This window comes from Octopus bimaculoides, chromosome 13 (assembly GCF_046866305.1).
Source record: "Octopus bimaculoides isolate indiv1 chromosome 13, ASM4686630v1, whole genome shotgun sequence".
Classification (NCBI taxonomy): Eukaryota; Metazoa; Mollusca; class Cephalopoda; order Octopoda; family Octopodidae; genus Octopus; species Octopus bimaculoides.
Genome location: NC_142940.1, coordinates 37,317,153 through 37,332,999, shown reverse-complemented (window position 1 = coordinate 37,332,999; position 15,847 = coordinate 37,317,153). Strand labels below are relative to the sequence as shown.

General features: G+C 36.5%; 1 protein-coding gene across 1 annotated transcript in view; it reads left to right on the top strand.

The window, feature by feature from the left end:
- Positions 1-15,847, top strand: part of LOC106878851 (THO complex subunit 2) — a 199,221-nt gene that overhangs the window by 73,850 nt on the left and 109,524 nt on the right. The window contains exons 30-34 of the mRNA XM_052972430.2: positions 764-839; positions 2,413-2,479; positions 3,097-3,250; positions 4,873-5,282; positions 9,545-9,591. Of these exons, the coding sequence (XP_052828390.1) occupies positions 764-839; positions 2,413-2,479; positions 3,097-3,250; positions 4,873-5,282; positions 9,545-9,591 (754 nt within the window). The remainder of the gene's footprint in view (positions 1-763; positions 840-2,412; positions 2,480-3,096; positions 3,251-4,872; positions 5,283-9,544; positions 9,592-15,847) is intronic.

Sequence of the window (15,847 nt, the reverse complement as noted above, 5' to 3'; positions counted from 1 at the left end):
GACCTTGTTTTCATTATTGTTCACTCCTCTCCTATCAATCTTCCACTCTACTGTTATTCTCTCTCACACCACCTGATTATTCCACTGGATCTCTTTCTATTTATCTCCCTCTTACATACTCTCCTTTATTGCTACCATCACTCGCTCTCTCTCTTCACCCCATTACTCCTTCCCTTATCACTCGTTGGGATTCATCACTCTCTTACTATCACCATCTTCATTTCTGTCTGTCGTTCTCACATTACCCCCTCTTCCATCATTCATTGACTTCCATCATTCTCACTCCTCTCTCAGTTACAATACTCCTTCTTCCATAAGTTTGTCTTCTATCATGTTCTCTCTTCCTCCATCATGTCACTCATACTGTTTTTATTCAATCACCTTACCGTGAATCATCATGCAGTTATCTATCAGTCTCCTATCACTCTTGTCCTCTTTCAACACTCTTTTTCACTCCTTTTTTGCTCTGATTTTCTTCTATTACTCTCACTTCTATCTACCACTATAAGACAGTCCTTGTGTACTAATGACAAAACAATAGAGACAACACTAAGGAGCATTCTTTTGTCCTGCCATGGACAAGGCAACCTCTCTAGTTCTGGTGCCAAAATAAATATGCACTAAGAGTACACTCTGCAAAGAAGTACGAGATAGGAAGGGCATCTATCTAGTAACCATGTCAAAAATGCAGTGTATGAGAGAGAAATGGATTTTGATCCATGTAGGAAGGCGATAATTAAAATTTTTTTAATTTTTATTCCAGTTATTCTGGTCAACTGAAAAATAAAAAATCTATGTGGGTTCCTGAACATGAATTTCATATCAAAAACAAAGAAGCTGTAAGTAATAAGATGTTTCAGTTGTTAATTTCTGTCAGTCAAATGTATATTTACTTCTGTTGTAAATATTGTTTTGGGGAAAAGAGAGTGGGTAACATAGGAGCTTTTATATAGTAGCTAGTAATAAGGTTGTAATGAATTTGATGTTATCAGAGAAATTATCTAAAGGATGCATGTACATGTATATATGTATGTGTTTATATATGTGTGTATATATGTATTTGTATGTGTGTGCGTGTGTGTATAATCACAGTTGTGGTGGTAAAATTGCAGTTGTGGCAGATACTGGTGGCACATAAATGCACCCATCACATTCTCGGAATGGTTGGCATTAGGAAGGGCATCCAACCATAGAAACCATGTCAAATCAGACTAGAGTCTGTTACAGTCTTCTAGCTTGCCAGCCCTTGTCAAACTGCCCAACCCATGCCAGCAAGAACAACCGCTGTTAACTGATGATGATGTTACTGCTTAATCCTTTTGATATCTCTGTCTTCCTGGGTCTCCTCTTCCACGGGTTCTGAGGGTTTTCTTCACTGTGTACAGGTAATGTTTGAAAGTTTTTGATATCATTTTCAGATAAGCACAATGTGGGTAAATATTTCCACTACAAATTTATTAAAAGGATATTATTAAACTGGAAATAACAGAATTAGATTCTTGTTTCTGAGTTCAAATCCCACCATGGCTTACTTGGGTGGTGGACTTAATCCATCACCTGGTTTAACAGCACCACATGGCACCTTCGGTGTCTTTAGTGGAGTCTAACAGTTGCAAGCATTTGAACTATATTTTCCCACCAGTCTTGGAGGTCCTGTAAAGTGTCATGGTCACTGCCTTCCCTCCTGACTAAATGAGAAATCATCATCACTTAATGTCTGTTTTCCATGCTGGCATGGATCGGATGGTTTGACTAGAGCTGGCAAACCAGAAGACTGAGCTAATCTCCAATGTCTGCTTTGGCATGGTTTCTATGGCTGGATACCCTTCCTAACACTAACCACTTCACAGAGTACTGGTTGCTTTTTTCATGGCGCCAACACTAGTGAGGTTGCCAGGTAACTCACAAGATAAAACTCTTCAAATGAGTAGTGTTGAGGGAGGTGGTTTTATGCCAGGTGATGAGAGGTTATAGTATGATAGAGCGACAGGAGCAGATGTCTTGCTAAATGTAGGTGGGGGATGGTGGTCCAGTGGATTGGACTGGTTGAGTGGGTAGGTAAGCTGTTAGTTCATGAGTGCAGAGGAGAGTGGCTGGGAGATTGAGGGGAATGCAGTGAGTGGTGAACATGCATGGAAGCATAGTCAATCTTGATATATAAATGATGGGAAGTTTACTACTTGATTGTGTTTTATCCATGGGTAGGCACATATATCTTGTTTCCATTATTCATCTCTGTGGTTGATAAGCAGGTGCCAATGTTACTTAACGGTTGATTGATAAGCATTATGAACAACCAACTGTAAAAAGTTTGTTCCTGTAATTATATGTAACACTGTGAAATAAATAATAAACAACAATTAATAATGACAGCAAATATGTATAATTAATATACTTTGGAATAAATTTCAGCCAAAGAATCAAACAAAAAGTACTTCACATTCATCCAAACATGACATTTCCAGAAAATCAATGGAAAGTAAGTATAATTTCAAATGTTATAACTCACCTGTTTGATTACCATATCTATCAGTCAGTCACTTTTAAATGTTTGATGCTCATTCATCTGCTATTGTAGAATCTTTTACATCATTGGCATCATTCAACTGTAGCAATTTTAATTTTAACTTCATCTTGTACATCAGCACTTGGGTTCAAGAAAGTAGCCTTGTCATGACGATATGAAATAAATGGAAAGATTAAGGTGTTCTGCTGGGTGATACTGAATTACTATAGTTGTTGGGTTGTGCTTGAAATACCATCTCGGCCTTCCCACTCTTCACCCAGTAGAACATTCAGGATGTAACAGCTAGTGGGTGGGAAGGCTGTACCAGTCCAAGGCTAGTCCTTATTTACAGTTGAGCAGACTGGTGCAACATAGAATATAGTGCCTTGCACAACATGCTGCCCAGCTCAGAAATTGAACCCATGACATTATGATAGTGAGCCCAACACCTGAATTACTAAGTCATATGTAAATATTAATAGCATGCATACATTGACTGTCTGTCTCTCTCACATGCACACACACTCTCAATCTCTCTCTCTCTCTCACACACACACAAAATGCATATTAATTTTGGTTTACATTTGTAGATAAGACCCGTGATGGAAAAGAAATCAAAGAGATTAAGAAGGAGAAAAACGACAAGAAAGTTGATAAGATTGAACCTGCTGTGGAAGGAAGATCTAAACCAAATCTCGCTGCTGACCTCAAGAAAAATGATTTTGATAAAAAACCTAGTGTCAGGTAAATATTTGCTTGTTTTAATGATATTGATAGTTAGGTTCCAATAAGTAGATTTCTCCAATAAAAATCACTTCCTAATGATTTAGATAAAAAAAAACCTAACACAATGTCAGAGCTCCATCTTGAATTTTAAACTGTCTGTGTGCTTAAATTTTTATTCATTTATAATATTTTTGAGAATGTAGATCTATGCAAAGTAGTTGTTTAGTCACAGGTCAGCCCTGTTGTCCAGTGTGTTCTGGTATGGTGTGATTTGTGAGAGATTTGGCTGCTGTTTCTAGTGAGTAGAGCTATCATGTTGAACAGTTATGGTCAAACTGTGGCATGCAGGACTTACTGAATGGCACATCAAGGAAAAATTACCTTGAATTTCTTTTAGTAGTGTAACCAGGCTGGTGATGAGTTAAGTCTCATGCAGCCCACTTCTCAGAAAAGGTGGCCCATGTCTGATATAGAAGCTCCTTCTCTGATTTGTATGTTCAAAGTTGTTCTTCAGGGCATCATGACCCAGAACATTTTATGTAGAAATGTAAATTTAGATACATAACAGATAATTATGGTGTTTGTTATAATAGTTTATTACCTTTTTAAATCAATGTAGCAACAAAGGTGAAAGCTTGTAATTGGTTGAATTGAACTTAGTGTATTATTGATATTTAATGTTATCAACTATAGCTGGACTTGAACACTGAACCAAGAAGAATGAAACAAAATGTAAAATGAATGAATTTATTAGACTGTAGAAAACCCATCACTCTCACAGACACACATTTGTGTGTGTGTATGCATGTATATTTACATTCCATGTCTTTATATGAAAAGTGTTGAGCTAAAAACATTTGATTATTCCCCTGCCAACAACTATTTCTCAATTCTGGATTTCTGAAGACATGTGGCATAAAAAAAAAATCCCTTATTTAAAAAATGAATTGTGATTAACTGTGAAATGTCAGTAATATATATTCATCTAACCCATGCTAGCATGAAAAAAATGGACATAAAATCAAACCAGTGAATTTTGTCCAAGGGTAACTCACTGCCATGTTAATTTTGTATAATTAAATGTTTTATGTACTTGTTCTTCAACAATTGAGAATCAATAAAATTCTGTCTGATGATGTTTTCTTCAGTAGCTGATATTGGTGGATCACTATTTAGATTTTTTTTTTTTTTTTGGTTGTGTTTAAGGTCACTAGTAAAAACCCTACATTTAAGGGCTTGTTCCTAGATGAAATCAACTTGGTAGAACCTATCACCTCCTTCAACCAAATTTGTACCCTTAGGAAGAGTTTAATTCATCAAGTCGAACTAATAAAATACATTAATTTTTTGTGGGCTCTTACTGGTTACAAAAGAAAGCTGTCTTAAGTGTGTTCTTAAGCTGTGTGAGAGCTGTTGTCTTATCATGAATGACCTGGTGCTGTGATTGGTCTTTCAGTACCTTGTTAATCATTGTGATTTCTTAAGTGTATGAATGAAGTAGAGAAAAAATACTTTGAGACAGGAAAGGTTTTCTAAAAGAAGCTTTGCTCCTTTCATTTACCATGTCTCATCCATGGTATGGTAATATTTTATAGAATTCCAAGGGGGGAAAAAAATGAAAATTTTATTTCTTCTTTTAGTGCCTTGAAAGAAGAGAGAAATCCTTTAAAAGAGAGAGGGACTAGCAAAGAAAGGTCACCCGAGAAAAATAGTGACAAAGAGAACCGGCATAAAGAGGAGAAGAGACACAGCAAAAGTCATGAAGAAAAGATTGTCACGAAAGAAAGGTTGAGCGGATCAAAGGAGAAGACGACCAGCAAAGAGAAGTCTGAAGAGAAAAAACTGCGTAAACAGGAGAAGGATGACGAGAAATACGAAGAGAAAAAGATTAAAGACAGTTACTACAAGGAGAAGGACATTGGAAGTAGTAGCAGCAGTAGCAGTAGCAGATACAATGAGAAACCTTCAACTATGGTAGCGTCTGGAGGAGGAAGTTGTAACCAGCATCGACGAAGTGTAGAAACTTCTCCGAAACATCCTGATGACCGGGGTTAGTATTGTCATTCTTTTTTGTTTTATAGTTAAACTGGCCATATCTAGCCTTTTACACCTAACCTACACTGGCATTCTAAAAATAACCTGTCACATCATCGATGCCTCTGAACTATAACATAATGCATGATGGATTTCAAAACAATTTGAATAAGAAAATATTAGGCATAGGAGTGGCTGTGTGGTAAGGAGCTTGCTTACGAACCACTTGGTTCCGGGTTCAGTCCCACTGCGTGGCACCTTGGGCAAGTGTCTTCTACTATAGCCTCAGGCCGACCAAAGCCTTGTGAGTGGATTTGGTAGACAGAAACTGAAAGAAGCCCGTTGTGTGTATATATATATATATATATATATATATATGTGTGTGTGTGTGTCTGTGTTTGCGCCCCCCCCCCCCCACCAACATCGCTTGACAACCAATGCTGGTGTGTTAACGTCCCCTTAACTTAGCGGTTTGGCAAAAGAGACCAATAGAATAAGTACTAGGGTCGATTTGCTCGACTAAAGGTGGTGCTCCAGCATGGCCACAGTCAAATGACTGAAACAAGTAAAAGAGAGTAAAAGATACTTAACAGAGTAATATGAACACTAAAAGGTTAAACCTATCAAAATTCCATGTTGTTTATGCTTCAAACACCAATTTTAATAATCTCAAAGTCTTGCTGAGTTCTTAGTTGTTTCCAAAAGTGACTGAAACAAAGATAAAGCATTTCAACAGAAATATGCTAACAAAGTGGTTGATGTGATCCAAATTTAACCCTTTAGCATTTAAACTGGTAAAATCTGGCCCAAATATTCTTCATGTTTTACATTCAAACTGGTTGTGTCTAGCCTCTTACAGCTAACCTACACTGACATTCTGAAAATAATCACATCATTGAAACCTCAGAGCTATAAGATAATGCATGATGAATTCAAAACAATGTGTTAAAAAAGGTATTACATTTGACAGAGTAATCTGAATGCTTAAGGGTTAAATCCTGGTTTTGTTGTATTGTTTCAATTTATTTGTTTCAAAATAAAAAGAAATGTAGCGTTTCTAGTAGGAATTAAAACAAATCTACACAAGGACTAAACTATACTGCAACCATGGTATGACATGTGGGTTTTGTGGACAGAAACTATGGAAACCTATTGTGGCTATATATATATATATATATATATATATATATATATATATATATATATATATATATATATAGGGAGAATTCACAACAAAACAAAAGACGAAGACAGGTGGTGTAGAAATCAAACAGATGTATTAGTATAACGCTCGGGAATTGAAAAAGTCTTTAACGTTTCGAGCCTATGCTCTTCCACAGAAAGAAAAAAGCAGAGAGAAAAAAAGCAAAGAAAAATAAAAAGCAGAGAAAAAAAATATGGCGTCTTGCTATAATCAAAGAAAGCTGTCCTTCACAGAAGTGTGAAGACTACATCCTCTGGTAAAGAGGATTGGCCTGGAAGAATCATATGCCAGTGCCATTTAAAAAGCACTCATGCTAGTGCCATGTAAAAGCACTTGTGCCAGTGTCATGTTAAAAGCACCTAACACACACTATTAAGTGGTTAGCATTAAGAAGGGCATCCAGCCATAGAAACCAAGTCAAATCTGACTGGAATCTGGTGCAGCTTGCCTGCTCTGGTCAAACCTTTCAACCCATGCCAGCATAGAAAGCAGACATTAAAGGATGATGAAGATGGTGGTGGTGGTTTTGTGTGTGTGTGTGTCTTCGCTTGTTACCACTTGAATGGAAACTGATGTTGCTGTTCACATTCCCTACTCTTTACACTTTTACTTGTTTCAGTCATTTGACTGTGGCCATGCTGGAGCATCGCCTTTTAGTCAAGCAAATCGACCCCAGGACTTATTGTTTTTAAGCCTAGTACTTATTCTATCATTCCCTTTTGCCGAACCGCTAAGTTACGGGAATGTAAATGCACCAGCATCAGTTGTCAAGCGATGTTGGGGGAACAAACACAGACACACACGCACATACATACGACGGACTTCTTTCAGTTTCCGTCTACCAAATCCACTCGCAAGGCTTTGGTTGGCTTGAGGCTATAGTAGAAGACACTTGCTCAAGGTGCTACGCAGTGGGAATGAACCCAGAGCCATGTGATTCATAAGCAAGCTACTTACCACATAGCCACTCCTACGCCTGTTGACTTTTCAACCAAATGTCCTGTACAATTCCTGGTCCTCCAGTGCTAGTGAGGCTGCCAGATGTGTGCGTGCATGCGTACACTTATTCTGATATAATGATTGTAAATGAGCATCACCATCATACAAGCGATCTTGTTTGTTTCCAGTTTTCTGCAAAAAACAAAGGGGAAATATTACCTTGCTTGGGAACAGGTAAGGGTTGATGTCAGGGAGGGTATCCTGCTGTAGAAAAATATCTGCTGTAACAAATTCTGTCTGACCCATACAATCATGGAAAAGTGGACTTTAAAATGATGTTGATGATGAATTTTAGGATGTTCTTTGTCTTATGTTATTGACACAGTGTTCCAATTGGTATTTCTTAACCATCTTCATAGCTTCTAGACAATTGATAAGAATACAGGTGTCAACAACACATCAAAGACAAGGAAAACAAACTACAAACATTATTTAATGATACAGCTTGTGTTAACCTTTCCTTTGATGTTTCAACTGAAGACAATAATTATATATTTGCATTATCAAATAGATTGTGGTTGAGAAAATGTCTTAATTTTTTTCATCTACTACATGTTTTTTCATGAACCATAGAGAACTATTATCATATCTGATTAATCAATTAAAAGCAAATATAGTTGATTAGTAAACCAAATTACTCTCAAAAATATTTTTGTATTGTTGTAGGTAGTTAATCAGTTTGGATTTGTTTTGTGTGTACAAGGTGACCCAAAAGTTCTGTTACAAAGATTAAACAACATATTTCAGCCAAATCTGAACCAATTTACTTGAAAACTTTCACACTAGTTTTTAACATTTTCAGCAATGTTACAACAGAAACATTATTCAATAAATCCATATCGTTTTTTTTATTACAGCCTTAAGTTTACCAGGCACTGCTTCAACAGCGGCTTGGAAGACTTCTAGTGGTATTTTATTCCATTCACACTGCAGAGACCTCTTTAAATCCACTACTAAATGATGAGATTTAGCACAAGCATTGGTCTCCAAGATGAACCAAATGCTAAAGTCTATTGAGTTGAGGTCTGGGCTTGAGGGAGGCTATTTTCCCTTGGACAAAAAATCTGGGACATTATTGCTAACCCACCTCTGTGTCCTGTGGGCAGGTGCTCCGTCCTACTGGAAGAGAAAGGGGCCACCATTGAACAATTCTTAGCTCAAATGTATCACCATAGGCTTAATAATGAGTTTTTCATAGCTTGCAGCTTTGATTTTGACTCCTTCAGAAACAAAAGTAAGAGTTTTCCCCATCAAAGACACTCCAGCCCAAACCATCACAGATAAGGGTTTTTGAGTGTGGTGGATATTTCTGGCATCCTCTGGACATGACTGAGTGTTTTCCGCAAGAACCTTGTCATTTTGGCTGTTGTGAGCTTCTTTAACAGTGAACAACTTCTTGTCTGTGCAGAGCAGTCTCCAAGCCGTGAGTATCGAGCCACTCAAGCAGTGCACAACTTCTTGTAAGTCTCTTTCCCTTTGAAACAGTTGTTAGGCTGTGAACTTTTCAGTGTTTCAATGAAGCAAGTCCCAAGTCACTTTTGGCAACTTGCCTCAAAAATTCTCTTGAAACTCCCAGCTCAGCAGCCATCTTTCTGATGGAGTGCTTTGGATTTCTGTGAACTCTGGAAGTGATGATTTTCAGGAACCTGGGATGTCGTGTTCTCCCTCAACCTTGTACTCCTCCATTGTCTTTGAATCAATTGATGGTTTGATAGATGAACATTCACTTCATTTTTGGCCAATTGAGAAGGTTCAAAATTTCTGATGGCAACTTGGCAGTTTGATGTAGCTCAATTACAGCTGATCATTCATGTTCCATTCTAATTTTGGATAAGACTATATCTCTTAGCTAAAAGATGAGTTCAGAACCCAAAAGAAGACAACAAAATCTTTAAAATGATATGAAATAATGATAAAATTGCCACTTTTTATGTTAAACTAAACTTCAAAAAATGTAACAGAACTTTTGGGTCGCCCTGTACATGTATGAATATGTGTATGCATGTGTGAGTATTGATGTATGATATTTGTTTGCTTTTTTTAATTACTTTGTATGTTGTCTTTTGTCTTTTTAGAAGCGAAACGAAGAAAGCTGGAGTCAGCCTCATCCACTTCAACAAAGGTTAGTATGGATGTCTCAGCTTGAGTCAACTTCAGACAAACTAGGGTTGTAGGTGATTCTACCAAAGGAAGCAGCACTACTTGCTGCACGCTCACCTGTCTCGCATCCAAATCAGTTGAGCAACCGACCTGTGTTACCTGACCAGCCTCTGGGGACAGAGGCAGTGTATGGCCCAAGACACAGAAGCAGACCAAGGAGTGATTGATTACCTTTCAGCTGTTGCAGTCGTGTGATTTTGAGATCGACAGGTGTCCAGAAATATTATCACGCTTAATTCATGCGTGGTTCAATTTTCACTTGTACCCTTAATAGTGAAAATGTTTAAAAAGGAAAAAAAAAAAAATGCTTTTTAATATTTATAACGAGCAGTTGCTGGGTATGTGTAGCTACTCCTACTCCTCCTACTACTACTATTGTTATTACTACTACTAATAGGGAATGTTCATTTTTGTGTCGATAACAGCGTGTGGAAGAAACCACTGAAGCATGTCCGCTACTGAAAAGTGTGTGCGCGCTTTAGATGAGACTCCATGATGCTTGCTGTTTCATTGCAGTCTCCAGATTTTCTTGGTCTACATCAAGAGGATCTATATATTGGTGTTTATGAGAGAATATATATCACATAGCTAGAATTTACACAATGAATTCAGTGCCAACCGACATCATTGGTGTGAAGTCTTGGAAGTTTTATTAAAAATCCATATGCCTCCTACGATCATCTTGGTGGGCTGCAATTTGATTCCACACCATTAAATTATTTTGGAGTACTTAACTAATAAAACCCCACCAAACAAAATTTTCTCTCTAGAAATATTATCGAAATATTTTGAGGTTATTTATCAAGAAATGTTAATGTCGAAATAGTCGTCAGTGTGAAGCAGGAATTTCCGACTCTCTTGAAGATGATGGAAAGTATTATTTTGGCAAGAGCTTAGAAGTTCCATTAACCTGTTCATTTGAAGAATTGTTCTCCACATCTACACCGAAATCTCAATGATGAAGATGAATTCCAAATCTGTGACAGATCAGACCGCCGTGTAATCAACAGGAAGTATTTGAGAACAGCAGTGATGCTTGTATTTGCCTGTGGAATTGTGGATGAACCGACACAGATAAGGATGAAATCATTGATCTAAAAATTGAAGTGGAAATGTATATATGTATGTGTGTGTATATATATAAATTTATGCATTTGTATATATACACACACACACACATTTATATATAGATATTTGAAGAAAGAAGGAAGAAAATAAATGGCTGGGCAAACAAGAATTTAGTTTATTAAAGTTTGGTGTCAATCTTTTTTTTTTCCCTCATTTTTTTTTCCACATTGATTTTAGTGGGGAAAGTCTCAGGCCAGTTTAACAACAGAAAGCAAGTCAAAAGAAAGAAGCATCATTAAAATAAAGTAATATCAATCTCGTTAATGTATCTTATTTGATACATCGCTGCTTATTTTTTTCCCTGCTGTTCTCCCTCTCTCACTGATGATCTCATTAACATCGAGGGTTTCCGAAATTCATGGCTGTTCTCCTATTTGGCATTTACAGCAAATAAATACATCACAAGTACGAAGAATTTACTGATGGGAAGTTTGCAACAGCTCGCAATGAATTTATTTGAAATTAGGGAAGTATTTCTAGAAGTGTACGAGACGTAACTGGAGGAAGGAAGATAAGCAGGTGAATGGAATGAGCTTAATATCAAAACCTATTTACAGCAATCCGTTAACAACATACAGAGCAGAGATAGCATGCTGTTACAGTGGAGATGAAAGGAAAGTCTATGTTGATAGAGAAATTAGAGCTCTCCGCAGACATCATTCTGAAATATCTTGATAAAGAAGGAAGAGATTTCTAAAAAGGGAAGAGAAACATCCAGCATGGTTCGCAAAAATGCCGTTTTAAGTAAATAAAAATCTTTATCTCTGGAAAATAAAGGGGTATGAAAACCACCACATATGCCAAGGGGCTATTTTCTTTTACCATTTTCTTTTTATATATATATAAATATAAATATAAATATATCGCTATAAGTTTTATTTCTATGTTTTATTTAAAATTCCCCTGAAAAATGCCATTTGGCTATCGGCAGTCTAGTCAAGTGAACTTTCCGATATTATGTGGCTCATCTTTATCTGCCAGTGGAAGATTTCATTACTAATCAGCTCTTGGATTATTCACATCTAAGTTTCTTTCCACACTGGATTACTATTGCGAAAAGGATCATGTGAGCCAGGGATATAACCAGCACAGACTGATAACTAGTTGCAAAAGCTAGTTTTAAAGCAGAGCTTATTTGAGCTTATTGACATTTCCCTATCTAAAATTAGTCATATTTTAAAAAGTAATGGCAAGCAAGGTTATATGAAGTGGTACCAAGGATTTACCATTTTCACATCAACATTAAACACCCCAAGTTCTGGTTGCTGAATGTGTTTGGGTGATGAAGGTCGTGGACTAAAATGTTTTCTAAAAAGGTAGGTGTCTATATTGGTTTATAATGTCTTTCCATCTGTTTCCATGATTAGTGTCTGCCAACCTGATGTTTCATCATTTTTTTTTTTTTTTTCCATTCCCCCAACAGTTTCATCCCTCTTTCATTAGAGGAGGAGCTGTTTGTTTATTTGTTGACACAAAACAAAGCAACTAATCAACTTGAAAATCAACAATTATGTTTCTATGTTTTACATTGACGATGCATGAAAATTCGATTCCATTTCATGAAAACATGGCTTTTCTTGATTGATTTTAAACTATTCTTTATTCTTGCAACACTTCTGTTTGTTTGAACTAATTCTCATATATATCTTTTGTATTTTGTTTTTTTGTGATTTTTTTTTAATGTTTTAATCTTCATTTCTATAATTTTGCTATTTTGAACACAGAGCAGGTTAATCTGCATTTTTTTGTCATTTTTTTCCCCTTCTAACATTGTTCATCATGAGGAATTATATGAGAAATGCAAGTTTATCATTTGTTCCATATGTACATTTCACCATTGTGGTTACTCGCAACTTCTGCATTATCTTACATAGATTAAATGCTTCACATGGAACTCTAAACTCACTGGTAGCAATCCTACATCCACTCAGTTAATACATACATACATTATATACATACATACATATATATATATATATATATATATATATATATATATATATATATATTACATATTAGGGTTTAGATCATCTAATGACAACCCACCTAGAAATTTTGTGTAATGACATTTCAAATTTTGAATTATAAATGTGTGTGTGTACGTACTTGTGTGCATGTTGAATGAGAGGGTGTAATTTCTCATTCATACATGTAATAAATGGATTATGAAATGTTCTGGAGATTGTTAGAAGTTTACAATTCAATACTGTTTACATGGTCAGTGATTATAGAGGTATGGACTGCATACGTTTTATCATACCACCACTGAGAAGATGTTCCCATCAAAACTTGGCTTTTCTGTTTTTTAGTTTAGTGCTGTACCATTTCTACCAAGTTTCTGAGTCCCATCATTGACCAAGAGCCAAAAGCTGTTAATAGTTCAATCTGGGGACAGGTGTCTTCATATTTAAATTCCTAATACTAAATCGGATCAAAAATTTTCCTCTCATCGTCATCATCATCATAACATTCACTTTTCCATGTTTGCAAGGATTGGATGAAATTTGTTGAGATGAATTTTCTACAGCCAGATGCCCTTCTTATCACTAGCCCTCATCTGTTTCTAGTTAAAGTAATATTTCCCCATAACCAGACATGTTTTCCTGGAAGATTGGAAACCAAGGACACTGCTTACATGACAGCGACACTTGTTAACTACTATGTGATGTCAAGGCAAAAAGACAGCAATACATACATGCATGCGTGTGAGTACATTCTCACAAACATACATGACAGGCTTCTTTCAGTTTCTATCTACCAAATCTTTTCACAGGATATTGATCCACCTGGGGCTGTAGTAGAAGATACTGACCCAAAGTGTCAATAATATATTAGTCTTCTTTGTATCATCAGTTTTTTTCTTATCTAGCAGAATAGCTTATTTGATGAGCATCTGTATGTAGTGCTATCTAATTACATAGACAAACTATTTATCTAGGAAAGCATTTAACCATTACCATTTGTTACCATATTTCTGTTGAAATGCTTTGCTTTTGTTTCAATCAATTCTGAAAATAATGGAAAATTTAGTAGAATAACTTTGTCTTTATTAATGTGATGTTTAGATCATAAATTCACATGAAATTTTGATGGAAGATATTAGATCGCTTTAAAAGACGAAGCTTGTATTATAGAACAAGAGGCAATCTCAGGTGGATTGGTATCGAAAGGGTTAAGGACTCAAACCATTATAAAACTGCAATATAGCTGTAAAATGTTGCTGTTTTTTTTTTTTTGTTGTTTTTTTCATTAAGCATTTTCAGCGTTTGGTTACCTTAATTATTTCACTGAAATAGATGTATGTATATCACTGATTAAGCTAACTTATCAATGATTGTCCCTTCTCTTTGTGCTTTTAAAGGGATGGAAATGTTGTTTGTTAATTGGTCCTTACTTAATGAGTGCATGGTTAGCTGAGTCAACAAGCGTATTGGACACTGAGCGATTATTCAGGTCGGGCAGCTTGCTTGAACCAATGTAACCTTTCCATAATAAATGTCCCGATTGAGCAATGAGGCATGAATGTCTAGTCAGAATTTTAGTCACAGTGGTTTTTTTTTTTTTTTTGCTAGCTGAAATATTTCATCTGTGCACACAATAACTACAGATAATAGCTGCTGTTTACTAACTAAACTGGTTGATCTTGGCCATTGACAGTTTGCTGTCTGTTCATCCGATCAGCATTTAGTGACAGTCATCATTGGCTCAATAAGTCCATCTATTGAAATAGGTCGCATCCACCATGTTGCTACCTATGATTTCAATGTACCCTGACTCAGCTGGTTACATGCTATTTAACTACAGCTGGGACCCCGACAGGTGCTACCACTCCACACTCTTCAAAAACCATGGAACTCTCAAACCAGAGTCCCACAACCAGACGCTGTTTAAAGTCATATTTAGAATGTCAGCTAAAACATGTCTTAAATTACTCAATATACATTGACATCATCATCATCAGCAACTTTTACATCTGCTTTTCCATGCTGGCATGGGTTAGACAGGTCATTATGGCCCTGCTCTTAATTGGAATAACTGCCTTCTTAGATTGGTCAAGGACACATCTAACTCATACATTTCATTTGTGGCACAGATTCCATGTCTAGATACCCTTTTGCATGACCAGCCACTTTGTAGAGTGTATCGGGTAACATTTTATTGTGGCACTGGCACCAGAGAGGGTGTCTTGTCCCTGGCAAGACCCAAGAGTTTTCTCTGGCTTATGTTGTCCTTTGCAGATAAAGTGAGTGATGAAAGAGAGCCAAAGCAAGATAGGAGAAAGAGTAGTGGAAAATAATCAGAATCATAGGAATGAGAGGAAGGAGAGTGGGGGGAGGGAGATAGAAACCTATATGATAACTGTCAGCATCCGTGGTGTAGTGGAGGAAGAGAGTGATATGAGGGGAGAAGAGAGGGTGATAGGAGTGCAAATAAGAGAGAGTGGAGAAAGAGATTGTTGAGAAGAGTGGGTGACAGATGTCAAAAACGAGTGCTAGAGGAGGGAGTAATGTGCAAGATGATGATGGGTGGTGGTGAGAGAATGGGTGTAATAGATGTCAGTAATGAAAGATTAGGGTGGGAGAATGATTACTAACAATAGAGAAGTGTGAGGGTAAAGGGTGGAATTGAATATGGACATAGATTATGAAACACCATCTTTTATTTATTTTATTTTTACACAAGTGAGTGAGAGGTAGGAAAGAGAGTAGCATTAGAGAGGCACATAGAAAAAAAGATGTAGTGAACGATGGATGAGAAGGAGAGAGAGAGAGAGAGAGAGAGCAGTATATGGAGACTTAATATGATGGAGCTGATTGGAAGAGATCCAAAAGTTGATCTTATTTATGTTTGGATCTCTCTCTTACTAATATGTTTATACTTGCTTTGCGGTAAAATAGGTACTACAACTACATAGGAATAACTCAATGTTACAAAGAGAAATAGTACTTAATAATTAGCAAATGGTTCATTAACATGTGTTATTCAATCCCCACTAGTTTCTTCATCTCAAAGTTATTAAAGTCTACTGCCAAAGTGATGGATACTTTTGATTACAAATAATGGTGCAATTCACTCAGTTATTTGACAGC